The 22610-nt window shown below is 41.7% G+C and overlaps 1 protein-coding gene across 5 annotated transcripts in view; it reads right to left on the bottom strand.

Annotated features, from left to right (window-relative positions):
• Positions 1-499: 499 nt before the first annotated feature.
• Positions 500-22610, bottom strand: part of TRAPPC8 (trafficking protein particle complex subunit 8) — an 83019-nt gene continuing 60908 nt past the window's right edge. For all 5 annotated transcript variants that reach the window (XM_066625358.1, XM_066625359.1, XM_066625361.1 and 2 more), the window contains 9 exons: positions 22274-22370; positions 18531-18599; positions 18386-18426; positions 17547-17732; positions 13159-13260; positions 7788-7835; positions 5067-5212; positions 3469-3558; positions 500-1985 (listed from right to left, as the gene is read on the bottom strand). In XM_066625358.1, coding sequence (XP_066481455.1) covers positions 1751-1985; positions 3469-3558; positions 5067-5212; positions 7788-7835; positions 13159-13260; positions 17547-17732; positions 18386-18426; positions 18531-18599; positions 22274-22370 — 1014 coding nt within the window. In that variant the 3' untranslated portion in view covers positions 500-1750. The remainder of the gene's footprint in view (positions 1986-3468; positions 3559-5066; positions 5213-7787; positions 7836-13158; positions 13261-17546; positions 17733-18385; positions 18427-18530; positions 18600-22273; positions 22371-22610) is intronic.

Genomic DNA, 22610 nt, shown 5'->3' with positions numbered 1-22610 from the left:
CCTTGCATCCTCCATTTCCCACCAATTTCTTACTCCCTTACACATTGAACTGTTTTATTTTCCTACAAAATCGGAATAATGGGCAGAATTGAGAAAATGAGACAGAAGTGGTCAAAAATTTTCCAAGCAATCACAACTGCCACTTTTAAACTCTGCTTGAAGCTGTCAGATCACCACTGTTATTAAAGCAACAAATGGGGAAATCAAGCTACCCTTGACTTCTCAATGACTATCTCTTCAATTCACTTTGATAGACTGAGCAGAATGTAAACTGAAGAGACCATCCAAGGAGCAACAAGGCAGCTTAACCTCCCCTATTGGAAAGATGCTGCACACTCTTTGAAAAGATTGTATCAGAAGCTGAAGAGGATGGGAAACTAGTTGCAACACATAAAAAGACTACTGCCATGTCAGACTGCCGCCTTTGTGGCAATGGAAGACTTTTCTGGACTCTACTTAGTCATCCTCCCAATCATCGCCCTTTCTATCATACAATAATATAATAAAATACCATAGCTCAGCATCCATTTTTTAACACTCCTGATAGACCAGCATCAAAATAGGTGCCAAATTGCCTTTACAGCAAAGTGCCCTTTTCCCCCTATACTTTTTCATAAGAAACATGGCCTTCCTTATTAGATTTTTGTGAGGAAAGGCACAGACAAAGATTGTGAAGAGTTCTGAAGACACACTTCTGAAGGAGCTTTGGAGACTGAAGAAATTAGCTGTTCTTATCACCACCCTGAAGGATATCAGGATAAAACTAATAAATCCGTTCTGCAGATGAGAATGTGAAGTGATCACAACTTGTCTATTGCTGACTAAATTACTGATCAGGGTGGGACTTTCTAGCTCAAACTCAAAAATACCAGCTTGCCATTGTTTTGTTGAATCATTAATGAGCTGACAAATCCAGGCACCACTTGTTCCATTTTCCCTTGAGACATTAACCAACCTTAATTTCTTTTGTTATTCCAGAAACATCATGAAATAAATGAGTACAGTGAACATGGTGCACATTTTATTTTATTTACAGCACATTTGTTATAAATATAATACATTTTTGAAAAGCTTAATTAACTGGTAATTTCTTAAACAGATCAACTGAATTGTTATAGTTACATAATAAAGTAGATTAGTTTAAATGACAAATATTTCATGATTATGAAATAGTGCATTTTGTACTGAGATGAATGAGAAAAGATTCAAACTGCCCTCAAAAATTTTAGAATATTAAGGGGTTATACGCAATTTGCGAGGATAGGCTATCAGAACATGAGGAAGTCCCAACTTAACTTTTAATAAGTGTAAAAGAAAAACAGTGTAGAATTTGTAACCTATTTAACTTCACAAAAACAATATAATTAACAGATGGCTTAAGACCAAAAAAGGCCAACAAGGGTCTTTGTTGTAAATTGCTTCCTAATACAGCCACAAAAACATTAACACATGCTGTAAGGTTTTAACAGCAATAAAGCTGCATTTGACAGGGTCTAAGTTGTATAAGGATTTCCCAATTCCGTTATGAGGAATCTTAATGTTGTATTATGAGTATTTCTGCTTACTTAAAAAAACTTTCAGTCCAGTGTACCTGCCATTATGAAACAGAAGGTGACAAGGAACTGCAATAATGTTGGTATTTTATCTATAACTTTAAACAGATCAAGGTTGCAAGTTCAAAGATATGCAGTAAATAACAGTACTTAGGATTTTCTTCTCTTTTTGGTTTTCAAAATAAACTTGCAGCAAGTCAAATGTCGTTGACAATTATCAATGCAGGCATTGAGTTCTGTTGACTTGTTTCAAACAAAGTAACTTGGTCCGAAAGCTTGGCAAATACTCGTGGGGTTCCAAGATTATAAATTCCTGCGTGAACGAAACAGGCCTTTAACTGCAGGCTAGATACTTCCTGGCTTTTCAGATGAAGTTTGTATTGTGTCTGTCCAAGCCAGGTAAAAGAACCATGGATTTCAAGTGTTTCTGGACTGGAAAGAGAGAAGGCGCAAGTGTCACATTTCTCCCAGTTGTCCCTGAAACTGTTATGATAAGCTTGGAACCTGGTCAAATTCACAGCTACCCATGAATTGCATTTAAGAATCAGTGTGAAATATAACCACAACATTTAGAAAGAGCAAAAAAAACAAAAACAAAACTAGTGAATTCATTTGCAATATAAGGCATTTGAATTAACTTATTTTATTGCTGTAAACATTAATGGAGGGACAATCAGCAGTGGGGGGGGGCTTTTAACCTTTCACTCCCATGCCACGTTCCCCATGAATGTGCCCCATCTGCTTTTGGTTTAAGAGGGATGCAGGGCTTTCCCCCTGCAGAAAAAAAGGGTTGAAACATTGTTGAAAGAGTGTTGACAGACATTTCTTCAGCAGTACCTGCATCTTGAAAGAACTAAAGTTGTAAGATAATTCAACAACCAAATGGAAAAAAATTTCCATTTTACCCCAGGATTACAGTATTATTAACAACTTTGAATATCATTTTATGAAAACGGAGCAATTATTGTCTCTGTAGGTACTGACTGAACAAAAGTTTTTTTCTTAACTTCAAGATTCAGTGGATTGTTGACTGAACAACTGTTGACAACCCACTGAATCTTGAAGTTAAGAAAAAACCCAATGTTCTGATCTAGCAAGGATGTTTCATACATGGAAATACACTTTCATATACATACTGCTTTTTGTATCCCACTGCATATACATTAAAAGGGAGCTACAGGTAGAGCCAGAGGACCAAGAGTGCATTGCCTGGGGGGTTCGTGTGTGGCAGAGTAAATGAGGGAAAAGAGGTTGCCGCCACCTCTTCCTTTCCAATTGGGATGCCAGGGAAAAGGAGGACAGAGCACTCTCCAAACTCTTCTCTAGCACCACTGAAGGAGGAGTGAGCAGAGATTACTCTTCCCTCCTTTTCTAGCTGTCCAGGTTGGGAAAGGAGGGGTAAGTGATTTCTTCACATTTCTGTTAATATTCCAGCAGTGCTGGTATAAGAGTTCCGAGTGCTCCAAGCAGGGGGCATGATGCATCTGTGCATGCACAAACAACGGGTGGGGGAGGGGAGGCTTTGCTCAAGAGCCCCTATACATTTCTGGTTGGGGTCTAGTGGTGATAATGTAACAAGGGGCCCCAAAGCACAGTCAAAGTAAAGATAAGGTCATGCATGGGGAAAACCCCAAAACAAAACAATTAGTTGCCTATACTTCAAGACCTTTAAAACCTAGCAACACAATTCTGAAGATGCCAGTTTAAATTCAGGCTTGTGCAAATGGAAGGACACAAGAGGATTTTTCTATTCCCTCCTTTACACTGCAGCCTCTCCCTGTGCAAATCTGAGAATCAGGGTGATCCTCCCAAACAGTATGAGATGTGCAGCAGAAATTGAGTACAGGTGTCCTGCACAAGTGGAGCCTCACTTTCCCTTATTTCATTAATATAAAACTCCAGCTTAAAGAATTACCTTGTTGCTTTATGCCGTAAATCAATGATCACATCTACATCAGCCTGAGAGCAATTTGAAAGTAGAAGAGTGACAGGTACTATACAAAGGCTGCAAAAGAAAAGCATCATTAGCAACTTTGCCCTGATTCTCATGATTCTTGCTGAACTGTAGAACACAACATTTCCTTTTTGTGAGAATACTGTAAGGTAAGGATGAACATATCTTTCATGCATATGCATACTAGAAATCAAATGGCAAGGAAAAAAATATTTTTCTGTGAAAATATTCCTATGTTTTATTTGAAAAACAGATGTATTAATAGTGGATTTAGACAAGTTTACAATCAATCCTGATTCAAAGGCAATAGTAAAACATCTATAAATGCAACACCATTTCTTTTCAAAAAGCAGCCAAGTTAGGCATTTTGCTACACAGACCAATTCTCTTCCTTGCAATATTTGGCAGCTAAAGTTTCTCTCCTCTCTACCTAAAATCAGCACAGACTTCATCTCCCCTAGTTAAAAACCCAACCAAATAACCACCTAAGCAAATGCAACGCTTCCACACACATCACTTATGAGGTTTACAGCCCAATTCCCTCTAGAGTCAGCAAAGGCTCCACTGCATCCTGTGGTGGAATTTCAACTACTGGAGGTCTTCTCAGGTAAGGGGACATTCAACCCTTTGCCTAGGGTAACACACTGTAGCATTACATTACACCAGGCACCTGCACCAATATGTTGAGAGTCATGCTATCAGCACTTGAGATACTGTGCTTATTTATACTTTCAAATGAGAGAAAGAAGCACTTTCCTCTGGATAGAATAAGACGTTATGGCAACACTTCTCTGAGCTTCTTCTCTCCATCTGGCTCAAGTGTAAACTGATAACATGAGGTTAGAAACTTGGGTTAAACTGAGGTGAATGCAGCATTATGAAGCAGAAAGGGTTTCAACAAAGAAGCATAAACAAGGTAAACAAGAAAACAAAATAAACTGAAGGGTCTCTCAAAGAACTGGATTTAGGTATGATTCAAAATTTGGTTGACAGATGCCCCGAAACAACTTGATACTAACTGTGAATTTAAGCTTTTCTGTTAACTCAGTATTTTAGGTGACAAATACAGCTGGACCTTGGTATCAATGGAGGATCCATTCCCAGAACCCCTGCGGATACCAAAACCTGCAGATGGGGTTCATCAGAGGACCTCTGGACATGACCAGAAGCACCTTTTGCTTGCTTTCAGCAACTGGAAGCGCTTCCACTCATATTCGGAAAGTCAGGTGAAGCCCTCCAGCCCAGGTTTGGAACCTACACAAAGTAAAATCTGCGGGTTCCCAGTCCATGGATATCCATGTATCCAATCCATGTATTGTGCTGAATTCTCTTATATTGTTACTACAACAAAACCTATAATTGGTATTTAAGAGGGATGTTAAACAGTCTTTTCAAGCAGGATAGGTTCAACATTTAGCTCAAGACTAAAACAGTAACTATTGTGGAACACTGCATGAATGTGTCCTCCTTTGCAGTGGACTACTGCACTGAGCCATTCCTTTGCTGAAAAAAATACATTCAACAATATGCAGTCTTTAAAATTAAAGATGTTTTCAAACCTTTTCTGATGAAATGAATGATTAAAGGTTTCTGGATAATGAAGACTAGTTTTGATTAGGTTGGAAAGCTGATCCAGAGATGACCTGGCAGGTACTGATGCACTTTCTGGCCGAAAAAAATTTAAGAGACCCATCTCTGGAGACTCCTAGAACATAAAAATGTTAAGCAAAACGAAAAAGCACTCAGAATCATACCTCTGACAGGTATAAAGATTTTATCCACATAGGGGAAAAAAACAACAATCTAATGGGTTCTTTTTGGGATCAAATACAGCAGAAATTAAATAAGATATCCAAGGCTAACAAGACTGTAAACTTGTGTCAAGGCTGTTCTACTTCAGACTGCAACTGAATGCTTCTCTCCATAAAACCGAGGTTTCTCTATACATAGAAACCTTGGTATTTCCTAGTCTTTTCTTCAACATGCTAATTTTCTATACACATGTGCATTTCATCACGTAAGCCCTGACTGCTATCTGAAGTAGTATAAACTAATACGTTATATCAAGTTTATCTTGATGAGAAAAAAGACACAGAAACCTACTAGGAAGCATAGCCATTGTTGTAGTAAGCAAAGCAGTGGCATATTGACAGGGCGATCAATTACTGCCATAAACAGGTTACAGTGCTTAAGCTCCGACCTAGACAATATCTAAACCAGCCATTTTCAACCTTTTTCAGCTCATGGCACATCGACAAGGCACTAAAATTGTCAAGGCACACTATCGGTTTTTTACTTACATTAAATCACTACATTACAATTCATTGTTAATATAATTAATACAATTATATTATTACAAGACAAAGAAACTCACAGGAAGCTTGGAGAGGAAAGGATATGTGATTGTGAAAAGGATGAAAAATGTTATTAAAGTGTTATGCAAGAAAGTGCTCGCAAGGTGAGGTCAGATTGAGCACATAGGAGAGCCTCACATGGGGTGAGGGGCAATGAAGAGACATGAGTGAAACGACTACAGGACTCAGCTGGAGCGGGGGGGGGGAAGAACTTGAAGCAAGTGATTCTGAATCTTTGGAAGGTGCGGAGGAGTGAAGGGAGGGACAGTAAGAGAGATGCTAAAGGCAATTATGAGATTTGGGGGGCAATTTGGGAGGGAGTGGGGTGGGGAGAAGTGCCAATTGCCTGCTCCTGTATTTAAGAAGAAAAAAAAGTGTGACCAAAAGCCCAATCCTAGGCATGTCTACTCAGAAGTAAGCCCCATTATAGTTAATGGGGCTTACTCCCAGGTAAGTATGGAGAGGATTGGGGCCCAATGCCCTTCTCCTAAAAGGCGAAAGGCAATGCAGGAAGGGTCACTTTGGCAAGTTGCAGGCAAACTGTGGCAAGGAAAAGGGACTATCCAGGACCTTTGAGCCAGCCAGTTCTTAGGCTGGTGGCCCCAGCAGACTCACTCGCTTCATACCAGCTTGCCTGCTCCTGACTCCTTCATTCTCACTCATTCCACCCGCCTGGACCTCCTCCAAGCTTCTCTGGTTGCCCAATCAGCACACAGAGGAGGCAAGGACTTAATGCCCAATCCTAGGCATGTCTACTCAGAAGTAAGCCCCATAATAGTCAATGGGGCTTACTCCCAGGTAAATCAGGATCGGGTTGCAGCCTTTGTCTTGCTCAGGTGCAGGAGCAAGCGACAGCAGGAGGTGCAAAGCAGCCGTGACCAGCCCCTTCACTGGCTGCCTGCTCCTTTTCCTTCTGCTACGCGTAAGGCTCAAAGCAGCCGCTTCCCCCGCATGTGTGGCTGCTGCCTGTCTGCTCTGATCTCGCGGCACACCTGAGGCAGCCGTATGCCGCGGCACAGTGGCTAAAAAACGCTGATCTAAACCATTTTGTAGTAATTTCTTTACAGTTAAGTTGCTGCCACTGAAAAAAGGGGGCACTGTTATACAGGTCTGACTACAGTTTTCAAAAATAAGAGAAGATATAAAAGGCTGAAAACTAGGAGATTAAAACCACTTTGTAGAGTCCTATATGTGTGGATGAAATTACATAGCAAGGGAATGTAGTCAGAGTTTAGATGGGTAAATCTGAAACATCCCTTTGCAAAGCCCAAAAAGGAGTCAAAAGGAAATTGTATTTTGCTGGATGTAAATTTGTTCTTATGGCACAATACAGTGAGTTCTTGTCAGCCAGAATCACACACAAAGTTTTTCTTCCCCCAGTTCAACCTTTTCTCTGCAGCCATACACCTCATGGAGAGTCACTGAACGTTCAGGCGCAGTCGTTCAAGCCACAGAGGCTATATAGCAAGGAAGAGGAGGTGGAGCATTTGATTCACACCAGCTTCCTTTCACTTGCACTAGCTAGGCTCCAACCCACTACAGATAAGCCTGGCAACAGCTTAATCTCAAGAACATTGTATGAGAGAAAGTTCCATTTGTTTCATTGTGGTATAGGACAATTTAGATCACAACCTTTTTACATCTCTCTATGCAGGAAACTTATTAAGGTGTATGCATATTTTAAGAGCAGCACAAGTGTTTTTTAACAAGTACATTGGTTGAGAACTGAAACAATTTCACTTCTCAAAAGTAGGGGAATCCTAAAACAATAGATAAAACCATTTAGTCACACTCAGCTTGTTGAAAAACAGTATGAAAGAAATTAACCAGGAAGGACAGGAAAAGGTTTCCATTTTACTTGTACTACTTTGCTCAGAGACACCAGAGATTGGTAACTGTATAAAAGTCTCTCTTTGATTCCATTACCTGTTCCAAATCTTCCCAGTCAGAATTCCCAAGAATTTTTTTAAAACCCTGTAAAAAACAAAACAATATTAGGGCAAGAGGTATCAATGTGTGGGATGCATTTTACACCAATGAATGCACTAAGATTACCCATTCAAGGTAAGTTTCAGATTCTACAGTAAGGGGGCACCTTAAGTAACCTTAACATGCAAGACTGCTTAACTATTGGATGAGGGGCAATTGTTCCAGAGCAAGGGAATGGCTGCAGGAAGACAGCCATATTCTTGAGGCTGGATTATGATATGACAAATATGTTAAAGGATTGCTGACACAAAACAGCAAAACTGCATGCTGAATAGCTAAATTCTTTAAATTGCTCTTGCTGCAGGCAATGTTGGATAGACAGCAAACCTCAGTTGCTTCTTGGGGGAAAGTGAAAGAAAAACTAAGAGGTGCAAGAAAATGTTAGGGGATAACTGAATAGAGGTGGCAGACATAAGAGTTCAAGAACTCAAAAGTGTAATTTTTGATCTTCTACATCTAGATTTGACTACCATACTTCTCAATGTGGGACTATCATGGAAGACAGTATGGTAGTTAATGGAGAAAAAGCCTACAATATTTGTTTATAAATATTTGGTGTTAATATTATACTCAAACACTTAGAGTAATATAGAATGCAAGAAATAACTATCCTATTCTTTATAACCAGTGGAAAGTGTTCTTAACGAATACACTCATAATTTCTACGCATCTTAAGTTGAGACTAATTCAACAAAAAAATTTCAGGGTTTACTGGTCACTGCTTTTATAGTAAGCAGATGATTAAAGAGCTTAAATGCTGGCATTGTAATTTATTGGGAAGAATATTTTCACATATGTGGTTTTCCAAGCAACAATTTTTGGGGGAAGGTTATTAATTGCAACAATCATTGTTATTCGCAGATGTCTATGTACTTTTGAATTATTTACCTATATTGAGGAAGTTAACAGCAGGACAGCAAAAATAGTGCCCTTACAGTACAAAAATGTAACTTATACAGCAATGTAATGGAATTACAATTCATCCCCATCTAGTGGCTGAATGCTGCATAGATTCTACATTAAAGATTCATTCTTGAGCGACCAAGTGAGGAGCCAGGAACCTCTGCAAACTCTGAACTGTGTCATTATTAGTGTTATTTTTAGCCCCCAGAAGCTTGGAAACCTCACAGATTAACGCAATGCTAAGAAATGCAATTTTTCCACTTTCCCCACTTCTTTACAGGCATTTACACAGCAATCCCAGATTTCGGTATCTGCAGGGGTGGTGGGTTCCAGAACAGAACCCCTGCTGATAGCAAGGTTGCACTATAGTAGAGGTTGCTGGAACAGTATAGTATAGATTCCTATATTTTGTGTGCTCTCATGTATCTAGAGCATTTTTTCTTTATTTTCTTGTTGTTTATTTTCTTGTTGTTTGTTCATTACTTTGTTTCAATGTTTTTTCTTTCCTTTTTCACTTAAAAAAACTGGGGAAAAAAGGTATAGGTATAGTGGTTGGGGCGATAAACAGAGATCTTGAATATCCAGGTTCAAATCACCACTCAGTCACAAAGTTTCCCGGGTGATTTTGGGCTACTCACAATCTCTCAGCCTAACCTAAATGACAGCTCAATCCTATCCTGACTGGTAGCACCACAGTACAGCAGCACTGAAACAGCTGCTACTGTATCCTGCAGGACCAGGGAGGCAGCTGGAGGATTCCTTGGGGTAAGAGAACATCAGCTCCTTTGCCCCATGGCAGCCCTTCTTGGGCTACTTGGATCTGCACCAGCTCAATAGCTCATGCAGCTTAGAGTAGCTCATTTTGGGCTCTGAGGTACAGGAAAGAGGGGATAGGATTTGGTGGCAGCCATCTCTGCCCCCCCTTCCCAAGTCTAAACAACCCCAGGTTACCTTCTCCCCACCCAGAAACACCCCTTCCCCACCCTACTTCCACCCCAGAATACCTCCTTGCTGCTTGGCAACCTATCACCACCATGGGCTCCTGCTGGCTGGCCAAGGAGCACAGAGGCCCAACGCCAACTGCTGCTGGCCTCTCCACCGGTGCCTTCCCTCTCCTAGCTGCGGTAAGGGCCTTATGGGACTTTTGCGATGGGTGCTGCCTGGGCAATGCGTACAAGAGCACTGCTGCTCAGGCATAGGATTAGGCCCCAAGTTAGAGTCAGGTGGGAGCAGTGGGGCAGCCCAAGTTGCTAATGAGACTAACAGCCCAATCCTGAGCTGCCCATAGTGCTGGGACTGCCACAGTGCTGAAACGGCTGTGGTGGCATCCTGTGTACAACAGGGCAGCCACCAGAAGCTCCCTGGGGAAAGGGGACTTTTTGGTAAGGGAAGTAGCCCCAAAATGGGGTTACTTGATTCTGCAGCAGCCCTTGAGCTGCTGCAGGATCAAGGGCCTCCACCGGTCCCGCCTGTCAGGATAATTTGACCCATCCTGTAGGAAATTTGCTGTCTGAACATGGCAAGGCCTGAAAGCCTGGGCCTGTGTATGTAATGTAAGCCCATGGCTAAAGTAAGGCTACCTGTATGTGTACCACATGACCCTGAGGTGACCAATCCAGACCATGTAAGTGTGCTGAGTCACTGTGACCATGCTCCCTCAATGGACGTCTATGTAAAAGGTACAGGTAAATCCTGAGAGGCTGATGCAATAGTGTCACAAGGAGATGAGGTAACTGGGATGAGGTCATCCCCTACCTGATTGGTCAAGGTAATATAAAAGGGAGGCTGCCATAGCCTACCCTCGAGGGTAGTTGTGAGGAGTTGGAAGCACATGTATCCATGTTGGGAGTGTTGGAAGACTAGCTATCTGTACTATTTGTAAATACAGCTTGGTGATAGACATCTGCCTTGTCTATCTTGGATCACTGTCAGTGCCAGCAGTCTGCTGCACTATATCTACGTCTATGGGTTGTGCATGCTGCATAGCCCGACACGCCTCACTCCCGCCCACTCCCCGCTCAGCACATCATCTCCCCACTCTCTCCCGCCTCAGAACGCCTCCTCCCTGCCTCTCCCACCTCACTGTCACCCCACGGTGCGTGTGACCAACAAGTAGTGCACCAGTGATAGCCCAGCACCAGCTGCACTGAGCTACCTCCGGCGCTGGGCTGGCATTGAGGGCCACGAACGTGTTTTATGGCACATTTTCGACTCAGCGGAACGAACTCAGGCTTGGGCTCTAAGCTATTTAGGATGGTGAAAGTTATACAAACATGCACTTAAAACCAAAATGCCAACAACTGTCAGCAGAAAGGTCAGCTGTGTGACCTGGAAATTAGTGCTTTAAAGACTGGTGATATTACACAGTTTTCTACTAATAGCTTTTATTGTGAACTTGTGTATGTTTGTATATGTATTTTTATATTAGGTTAAAATAGTTGATTTGACCAAATTAGTATATTTTATCAAACTTCTGTGAATATTATAAAGTCCCAATTACCACATCTCAGAAGGATAACTGAGCATGAGTATTTGAGGATTGTTAATTTTGAAAAAAAAAATACAACTGGGACAGTGGCAGGGAGAGACAAATTGAAAGTGCAGCATCCCCTCCAGTTTGCAAAACCAGTTGCATCAATTCTTAACTGCTTGTTAGCTGCTTAAGTTGAAGATTAACACAAGTCATATAAAAAATACCTTGAAGGTCTGTGATCAGGCCTGACACAAAACAAGAGTTTGAGGTTTAAGAGATTATTAATGTGGAAGAAGGCAGCCTTTTAAAAACAAACAAAAAATGATCTATTTGGTTGGCAAGAACTAAGACGGCCTTGTAAGAGTTCTAGGTGTTAGAACTCTTACAAGGTTCTAACCTTGTAAGAGTTCTAAGGGTCATAAGAATTAAAAATTTATTTAAGACTAATTTTCTTTCATAGTCTTTTGAAACCTAGAGCAGTGCTTCCCAAACCTTTCAGCACCAGGATCCACTCTTAAAAACAGCAGTCTATCATGACCCATTAGAACAGTGGTTCTCAAACTGGTGGGTCACGACCCACAAGCTCGGGTAAAGGTTCCCCCATTCCTTTAAGGGGTGGGGGAAGGGGAGAGGCAGGGAAGCAATCCCCACGATCGCATCCATATCGGGGAGCGAGGGGGGTGCTTGTGACTTACTTGTGCTTGTGAAGGCAGGGCTGTAGCAGGCTGCAGGAGGTGCGAGGAACCCTGTGCAGCCCTCCACAGCGCTCCCCAAGGCTTGGAACTTTCCCTGAAAGCAGGCGCAAAGTGCCTCCTGCAAAATGGAAGTGCATTGCACCCACTTGCAGGGAAAGCTGGGGCATCTTCCTTATGAGGTAAGGCTACAGCGTTTGGGCCTCTTCAGTCTAGGAAAGAGGTGCCTGAGAGGGGACATGATTGAGACATACAAAATTATGCAGGGGATGGACAGAGTGGAGTGGGTAAAGAGTGGATGCTCTTTACCCTCTCACACAACACCAGAACCAGAGGTCTGGTTCTAAAACCACTAAAATTGATTGTTGGGAGAGTTAGGACAGACAAAAGCAAATATTTCTTTCTTAAGTATGTAATTGGTCTGTGGAACTCCTTGCCACAGTATGTGGTGGCGGCATCTGGCCTAGATGCCTTTAAAAGGGGATTGGACAAGTTTCTGGAGGAAAAATCCATTACAGGTTACAAGCCATAATGGGTATTTGCAACCTCCTGATTTTAGAAATGGGCTACGTCAGAATTCCAGATACAAGGGAGGGCACCAGGATACAAGTCATGTCTTGTGTGCTCCCTGAGGCATTTGGTGGGCCACTGTGAGATACAGGAAGCTGGACTAGACGGGCCTGTGGCTTGATCCAGCGGGGCTGTTCTTATGTTTGAAAAAACTTTTCGCAACCCACCAAAAATGGGCTCGTGACCCACTGGTGGATCCTGACCCACAGTTTGGGAAACACTGACCTAGAGTATTTTCAGTTCTTATATCACTCCTGTTTTTTGTTAGTTACTTTTGATGTTGTGTTTTTAATCAGCATGTGTGGTTTTTTTTAATATTGCTTTTTATTTCACTGCAATTTTAATGTGATCTTGTAAGCATATAGGATTATAAGGTAAAATAAATATTAGAGGAAAGTTTCATCATATCTACTTTCCATTCTAAGACAGATGGCTTTTTCACAGGAATTACCACCAGAATTTCAGCATAAGAGATCGACAGGGGGGACTTGCACAAACACACCTCAGTTTTCATTTATATATTCTTACGAAAAGAAAGAGGGTTAACATTAATAGATATACTCCAACAGATAAAATATATGCAGGATGATGTTTAAATACAACTGTTTTTTGAAACATTAAAAATTTTATTTAAAAATGTTTTTAATAGCACTTTGAATTTTCATAATACCTGTTTTTGCGGCAAAGAAAATGCTTCTTTCCCTAATGTATGAAGCACAACATGATGCTGTCCTTCCAAAATGAGTTGCTTGTTATCTTCCACAACATATGCCTGTTTGAGGACAAAAAAATGACTTTGTAAGGGAGAAGCTATTGAACTTAAACAGAACTTTCTAATTAAATTCTATAAAGCTGCATCTTCAGACATGAACAATGAAATGCTAATCCCCTCATAATCTGAAAAGTGTGACTGTACCTCTGACCCATTTTTAGAACTGAAATTGCCTTGGGCTGCAATCCGATCCACACTTACCTTAGAATAAGCCGCATTGACTGCAATGGGCCTACTTCTGAGCAGACATGCACAGGACTGGGCTCTTGGTTGCCCAGGTTAATAGTTTTGTTAGGAGGAGGACAAGGGTGAGTAGAATCCTGTTTGTTCACACAGATCTCTCAGGGGCTTCTGAAACCATTGAGAGGATAGATATTGGAGGCACTGTGATCAGGGAAGTTCACTCCTACTCGCAAGTCAATTCCAGAAGTAGCCTACTACTGGTAGACTACTGCTTGTCCCACTGGAACTATGCTATAGGTTTTTGCAGAACTCTTTGGTCCTCCATACTATCCAGTTTCCACAGGAAACTGAAAAGAGAGATTAGTTGTCAATATGCAGGAAGACACTCAATTCTATTTCTCCTTTTCAATTAGACAGATGTGGCTATGATGGATGTCCTGAATATATTCTTGGAGCAAAGAGTGGGCTGGATTAGGATTAATAAACCAAAACTCAATCTAAGTAAAGCAAAAATGGTGTTGGTAAGCAGCTCACACTGACCACAGAGATAACACTTAACCTATATTGGATGGGTTGCATTCACTCTTTAAGGTAATGTTTCCAACTGGGTTACTATTAGACCCAGTCTTGTTTGTGGATGCATAGTAGTACTAGGCATCATTCACCAACCTTTGCTGTTGTGCCAACTGAGGTCCTGCCTCAAGAGAGCATTTTTCCAATTTCCAATCCTCTGATAATGCCCAGGCTCAATGTGTTATATACAGGGCTGCATTTGAAAGTGCTGGGAAACTTCAACCGATTCAGAATACAGCAGTGATCTTACTGAGACCCACTGTAGTGAATATATTTTATACTTAACCCATTTTTGCCCAGTCCACAGGTGTGCACATTTGATCCCTGTTGCATATATGCAATGTTGGGCAGAAATGGCTTCAAGATCTTTGGTGGTTGGCAGTTTGTTTCCAGTCATAGTTCACCAGTAGAGACCTAAATCAGAAGTTCCCAAACTTCGCAATGATGCAACCCATCTCCACCTCTGTGGTGGGTCGTGACACTCCTAGTGGCCCTGGATGCCTCTCCAGGCCCAGTGACCCATTCTGCAGGTCCTGGAATGGCCCTCACAAGCCTCCGTAAACCACTTCTAGATTTTGAAATCAAACTGGAAGTGGCTTATAGAGCTTTGTGAGGACCATTCTGGGGCCTGCAGAGTGGGTCACTGGGCCAGAAAAGGCCTCCTGAGGCTCTGCTAAGTACTGGGGTTTCTGGAATTGCTCCTATTTGGAGCCAAACTAACACAAGGGTGGGGGAAGAGCCCAGATTGCAAACCACTCTGCTTGGACTGGTGATCCACTAGTGGGTCATGACCCACACTTTAGGAAGTGCTGACCTAAATTTCGTACCAAGTATATAGAAAGACTGCCTTTTCTCCACTTGAACCTGCCAAGCAAAGCAACTAAGGCTGCTATCAAGGTGTCCCTTTAGAAGTTAATTCCTTCCAAACCAGGGGTTCCCAACTCTGGGTACACATACCCCCCAGGGTACACATAAGGACCTCAAGGGAAATGTGGGAAAAAATTGATAATGGCAGACTCAGGCAAGCGCACAAGACTGACCTTGCCTTGTGGTAGAAAAGGAGAACAAGAAACAGCGCAACACAGCAGCCTCTTCAGGAGTCCAAGGACTCAGGAGGCTTTTCAATGAGGGCAGAGTAGCAGGAGACAGACAGGGAAGGAAGAAGCACTGCAGGGGCCACCATTTCATCCCTTCCATCGGCAATTCGATAAAGTTTCCCTCACAGGCGGCTCTCCCCGCAAACAGCACTCCTGCTGCTAGGCTGAGCTCTGCAAATTGCTGCTGTGTGCTGGCAGCAACTGCTTCCCTGAACATGATCTGGTGGATGGTGAGGGAGCACAGTTTGTGGGGAAAGCTGCCTGAGAGGAAAGCTTTCTCAGAGTACCAAAGGAGGAGATGAAAAGGGGCAGGTGCAGGGAAGCAGCTACCACCAGCACAAAGCACCACTGAAGTCTCCAAGGATGCAAGCACCTTGCTGCAGTCATTGCAGTAGCAGAGCTGCCTCCTAGTAAGAGAGAGAAGTGCGTGCAATAGCACATGGGACCGCAGAGGCATGAGAGTGGCTGCTATCTCCTTTGTTCTCTCTGCAGCACAATGCCCTAAGAAAGAAAATGTGGTTGAAGCCTCCAATCGTATTAGTTATCAAATTGCTAGATGTGGTAAGAATCATACTATAGCTGAGAATTTAATTTCTCCTTGTATAAAAGATGCTGTTCTGTGCACGCTTGGAGAAGAACATGTATGAAAAATGAACACTATCCTTTCAAACAATACAATATCTCAAAGAATTCAGGATATGTCTGACGATGTTGAGACAACAGTAACAGGCAGAATCAAAAATACTAAATTCTTTGCTATTCAAGTTGATGAAAGCATAGACATTGCCAATTTTGCTGTTTTGTTTGTTACTGTGATATATTTGAAAGCCAATGATGTTGAAGAAAACCTTTTGCTTTGTCATCCTGTCAGAGCGCATAAGAGGCAAGGATATATTTAATGTGGGGATTATTTCAAAGAAAAGGACATTAATTGGTTTAATTGTTGTGGGCTATGTACTGATGAAGACAAGTCTATGTCAGGTTTGTACTCTGGTCTTTGAGCCCGTGTCATTAAGGTAACCCCCAATATAACTTGGAGTCACTGCTGCATCCACATGCAAAGCCTAGCATCTAAACACCTCCATGGTGAATTAAAAGTTGCTCTGGATGAAGTTATTAAACTAGTTAATTTTATAAAGTCAAAGTCCACAAACTCAAAGCTTTACAAAGCACTGGGTGAAGAGATGATGAGTCTTCATTCTATCCTGTTCCTTCATACAGAAGTTAAGGTAGCTCTCTCATGGTAAAATCCTTACTTGACTGTTTGAATTTAGTCATGAGATCCAGTTTTGTTTTTTTTTGAAGACCATCCTTTCCAATTGGCTTCCAAGTTACATGACTGTGATTGGTTTCAGGCTCTTGCATACCTATCAGATATTTCTCTACAAATAAACAATCTAAATCTGGCACTTCAGCTTGGTAACAATCTTCAAAGTTTCAGACAAAACTGACTCTATGATTAAAAAAATTTTAATCATATTTTTTAAATATGATTTTTTAAAATTTTAAAAATTTTAGATTTTTGGAAGACATACATTAAAAGAAGCAACCCTGAGGTATGTGAAACTTTGCACAATTTCCTATCTGAAACAAGTCTCCTTCCAGAGACTGAGAACACCTGGAAGGGCTAAAATAATCTTTTAAGAAGTACTTCTCAAAATCTGGAGAAAAGAACAACTGGATTGCAAATCCCTTTGAAGAAGAATACTTCCAAGCAGCCAGATTATCAATCAAGGAGAAAGAAGTTGATTGAGCTTTTGAATGTTACTACTTTAAAAGCTGAATTCAAAGAAAATCCCTTATTAACTTTTGGGCAGACATCAGCAGGGAATGCAAAGAGCTTTCTGACAAGGCAGTTAAGTTTCTGTTGCTATTTCCAAATACAGAGCTGCTGGAGAAGGTTCTCTCTTCTTATGCCTTTATTAAAAATAAACACCATAGTAAACTGAATGCAGTTCCAGATTTAAGACTGTATCTTACATCAGCTGAAGCTGATTTCAAAAAACTATGTGCTTCAAAACAAGCTCAAGGATCTCACTGATCATTTGTTTCATATAAAATATATGTGTTTTGTAAAAGTAATTCCATTGCTTTTTAATCCCATTATTGGGCTATTTATTTACAGTTGCAACATATAAATTTGGAATAGCAGCAACTATATAAATTATATGGGCTGCCAAGGGGTACACAAGTGAAAAAAGGTTGGGAGCCACTGTTCTAAACCATGATTACTGGAGCCTGGACCTTCATCGCCACTGTGAAATTCCCTCAAAGTAATTTATTGGGCACCAATATTGCTGTCCTGTAGGCAATGGTCTGAAATACTCAAGTACTCCCAAGTCTGGGATCAGCTATAACAAGTGCTCCTTAAAATATACATAGCTTGTCTCAAACTCTTAAGTTCTAAGTATAGCTTAGCAGCCTTATACGTACCTTCCAGAGTACAATGATATTCAAATCCACCTCACTGCATTTCTGTATCAGGCTGACAGCACTGTCAAGAGACTGTTTTGCAGCTCCTTGCAAAGTCTGCATATTTTGCTGCGTTCGTGTTCTTTTTAATTCAGAATATAAGCTCCGGAAAAAGAAATCTGCACAGGGACTGGTGGAACTGATGATCTATAAAAAGAGCAGTATATTTTACTTTTATGAATACTTTATTGAATATTTTCAAACATAAGATATAAATCATAATCCAGAGTGGTGCGTGTTCCAAGTCTGCCTCTAAGGGGGTGCTTCCAGAGATCCCCATAATTGTAAAGTCTGATTGAGCGAAAAAACACAGGTTGGGGATATAGTGGAAGAACATTTAAAAGACGGAAGTGAAATCAGTGGACACTTTTTGAAAAGAAAACTCTAGTTTTGAAAAGCTATTAGACTAAATGCCAACACTGCTATTTTTAAGAGAAGTTTGGTTCTACCAGGACAGTTTGAGAGACAACCTGCAAGCAAGATCTAGATGTGCACACAGATTATAGAAATATTATATATGGCTACCTGTGGGGCAGAAGTGAAAACTTTACTGTACTTGAGTATAGCAATTATCAAGGTTTTTAAAAATGCCTTAATACAGTGGGGTTTCTGACTCTGTGAATAACTTGAAACATCTTTTGGATTTTTTAAAGAAGAGGTGAAAGTTTGTCACCTATGACCTGCTGTTTTTTTCCCTGCACAGATTCAGCAAGGAGTTTTTTCTAACATAGAACAAAACATGGGAACAACAGCAAAATACACTCTACTAATTGTAACAATCATAAAATTATGATGTGTACCTGTTCATTTCCAAAGACAACATCTGCAAATGTATAATTTTCTAAAGGAATGAAGAGGGAAAAGTAGTATCAGTCTTCCAAACTGAAAAGTCAACATTAATTGCTCCAAACATTAATTATGTACTCCAAAAAACTAAATACTTACCTGCTGGATTTTTGCATCTTGTTGCTTTCAAGCACAGCTTTCCTTTTTCTCTATTAGCCAGCTTAATATCTAGTAAACAGAATGATAAGATACAGATTGCTTGTCATTTGATGAACGTTTACACAGTTCCCACCAATAAATCAACATTAAACCAGCTTTCCCATTGTACTTTTTTTAAATAAAAAGGCACAGCTCTTATGATAAAGACACAATATTAAGACATACCGTGTTAAATTTAGAACACTGTATCAAAACAAAACATATCCCTAATAAAGGCTTCTCAAACTAGGGTGTCGCAACGACCCACCCTGAGGGCCCTGGCCTATGCCCCCTTAAGGGGCAGGGGAGAAGGCAGCGACGCAATTCCCAAGATCATGCTGCTAATGGGGGTGCAGGGACTGGCATGTACTTACCAGTCCCTGCAGCAGCCTCCCGAGGATGCGGGGAGCCCTGCATGACCCTTCACGGCCTTACCACAGTGCTGAAGAGTTGGTTGGTTAGGATTGCGCCCAAAGGCACTAGATTGAGCTGAATGCTTGCTTAACAACCTAACTCCAAAACAATGGGGATAGGAGAATGTATCCCCATCGTTAAGTGATGCACACCTGTAGTAATATTTGGTAACAAACAAAATACTTCTGAGAAAGTATTTTACTGAATGTTCATTATCCGTCTAGTTATGCCTAAGCAACATACAGAAGGAGGAGTGGTGGTTGGGAGAAAACAATTAGAACATTTACGTTTCTGTAACTGGAAATGCAACTTAGTTGCCAGTTATAGCAAAAGTTACAGTTGCCTGTTACAGCAAAAATAAAGCCTTGTGGCATCACTGTCACATAAGCAATCATGGACCACTTTGATAGATATGTCCATCTGACAAACTGGGCTCTAGTCCACAAAAGCTTACACTATGTTCTTTAAGGTGCTGAAATGTTGCTTATCTTACCACAGGTCTCCAGCATTTGTAGACAGGTATGAAAGTTGAGGACTCAGATCTCCTTCATTAGGGAACAGATCTAACCACATTATGATTGTTCTGAGTCACATTGCCCTGGCAACCCACTCTATTGGCCTCTGCAAGACTCAAAATGGCCCACAGGAGAGTCCAGAAGCAACATCTGGTCAAACTGAAAGTTGCGCTCAAAAACCAGAAGTCGCTTCTGGACGCTTCTGAGGACCATTCTTGGTCCTGCAGAGGAGTGGGTTGCCAACCCAACACAACCCAGAGTCCTCAGGGCCTTCCTGATGCTTCCAGAGTGGCTCAGATGTGGAGTCAACCAAAATCAAGGGCAAGCTCATGACCATATAGGCCCACAACCCACACTTTGGGAAACCATGGACTAGATAACTTCCATCACCATAAGCCATTTTTGGGGAATGAGACATGTTTCAGAGTTGCAGTGAAGACTATTGTATTGGTGCAGTCAGGTATTGCACACAAAGAATTGCCATGTGGTAACAGCTGCTATGAGGTAAAAGTTCTTTACCTCCTCATTGTGCTCTGTGTTCTTGTGGGGTTTAAAGTTTAAAGCAAAAGTGACTCTTTATATGCAGCACAACAATGAAACACAGGAAGGGGGTTGCAAAGCACTCCTTGTGCAGCATTTAAAGTTTAAAAAGCTGTGTTTCCTTTAACTTTAAACCCTGACCAAGAACAGAGTGTGGGGAGAGAAGGGACATGATCCGATTCCCGCTCACGCTTAGCTAGTGGAGAGCTGATCAATGCAGCTTGTGTCTATGGTGGGCTGGAAGAAGGTGGTGGCAGATTCCCAGGATTAATCTGTCATTCATTCCACCAGTCACAATGCAAGCCACATCATGTGGTTTCATAGTTGGACCAACCTTGTTTATCACCAAGACTAAATCTAAGATATACCATATGATAAATGGTATTATCACCACTCTGCTAATTATACAGAAGCCTTCCTATAAATCTAAATCTTTACTTTGATATATTAAAAGCATTTGCTGGTATATTGGCAACCTTCAGTCTCGAAAGACTATGGTATCGCGCTCTGAAAGGTGGTTCTGGCACAGCGTCTAGTGTGGCTGAAAAGGCCAATCCGGGAGTGACAATCCCTTCCACACCGGGAGCAAGTGCAGTCTGTCCCTGGTCTGTCTCCCTGTCTATGGGCCTTCCTTCTTTGCCTCTTTGCCTCGGACTGCTGGCAAAGTGTCTCTTCAAACTGGAAAAGGCCATGCTGCACAGCCTGCCTCCAAGCGGGCCACTCAGAGGCCAGGGTTTCCCACTTGTTGAGGTCCATCCCTAAGGCCTTCAGATCCCTCTTGCAGATGTCCTTGTATCGCAGTTGTGGTCTACCTGTAGGGCGCTTTCCTTGCACGAGTTCTCCATAGAGGAGATCCTTTGGGATCCGGCCATCATCCATTCTCGCAACATGACCAAGCCAACGCAGGCGTCTCTGTTTCAGCAGTACATACATGCTAGGGATTCCAGCACGTTCCAGGACTGTGTTGTTAGGAACTTTGTCCTGCCAGGTGATGCCGAGAATGCGCCGGAGGCAGCGCATGTGGAAAGCGTTCCGTTTCCTCTCCTGTTGTGAGTGAAGAGTCCATGACTCGCTGCAGTACAGAAGTGTACTCAGGACGCAAGCTCTGTAGACCTGGATCTTGGTATGTTCTGTCAGCTTCTTGTTGGACCAGACTCTCTTTGTGAGTCTGGAAAATGTGGTAGCTGCTTTACCGATGCGTTTGTTTAGCTCAGTATCGAGAGAAAGAGTGTCGGAGATCATTGAGCCAAGGTACACAAAGTCATAGACAACCTCCAGTTCATGCGCAGAGATTGTAATGCAGGGAGGTGAGTCCACATCCTGAACCATGACCTGTGTTTTCTTCAGGCTGATCGTCAGTCCAAAATCTTGGCAGGCCTTGCTAAAACGATCCATGGGCTGCTGGATATCTTTGGCAGAGTGGGTAGTGACAGCTGCATCGTCGGCAAAGAGGAAGTCACAAAGACATTTCAGCTGGACTTTGGACTTTGCTCTCAGTCTGGAGAGGTTGAAGAGCTTTCCATCTGATCTGGTCCGGAGATAGATGCCTTCTGTTGCAGTTCCAAAGGCATGCTTCAGCAGGACAGCGAAGAAAATCCCAAACAAGGTTGGTGCAAGAACACAGTCCTGCTTCACGCCACTTCGGATGTCAAAGGGGTCTGATGTGGAGCCATCGAAGACAACAGTGCCCTTCATGTCCTTGTGGAAGGATCTGATGATGCTGAGGAGCCTGGGTGGACATCCGATCTTGGGGAGAATCTTGAAGAGGCCGTCCCTGCTGACCAGGTCGAAAGCCTTCATGAGATCTATGAAGGCTATAAAGAGTGGCTGTCGTTGTTCCCTGCATTTCTCCTGCAGTTGTCTAAGGGAGAATACCATATCAGTGGTGGACCTTCTGGCTCGGAATCCGCACTGTGATTCTGGATAAACACTCTCTGCAAGTACCTGGAGCCTCTTTAGTGCAACTCGGGCAAACAACTTTCCTACAACGCTAAGGAGAGAGATGCCATGGTAGCTGACTGACTGCAGCATTTGCTGGTACACAACTCTTTAAAAACATTACTGCAAAAGACAGTTTGTCATTACACAGATGCAGGGGGCCATAACGAGAAGAAAGCAGCAAGGTTTCTGTTGACAAATAGAACTCTGCTTCTGATTCTTAGGACCCAAACTAATTACTTGAACATTTGTAAAAACACAGTTTGAGTATTTATATCTAGTAATAAAATTACAAACCTTTATCTTCAGAGAGATTTATGGATTCCTGTAACTTCCAGTTTTTGCTGTTACTAGATACTTGCACTATATGAAATTCTTTTACACCAGCTTCACTCTGTCAACAAAAGTAGTAAGAGATCTAAGTAACTAGTCCCAATACTAAACATTTATTATACTAGATAAGTCAGAGTGTAAAATGCCTTGATAGTTTTTAGACATTTGGTATTTTCATTAATACTTCTTTTAAATAAAAGTTATAGCAGAATAATTCGCAAAGAATGTATTTCAATTCTAAGCATATTAAACAGCCCTAATTCAATTAGTCAATACTTAAATGCAGAGCAAGAGTCAGTGA

The sequence above is a fragment of the Tiliqua scincoides genome, chromosome 4 (assembly GCF_035046505.1).
Source record: "Tiliqua scincoides isolate rTilSci1 chromosome 4, rTilSci1.hap2, whole genome shotgun sequence".
NCBI lineage: Eukaryota > Metazoa > Chordata > Lepidosauria > Squamata > Scincidae > Tiliqua > Tiliqua scincoides.
This window is presented reverse-complemented; position numbering and strand designations above follow the sequence as displayed.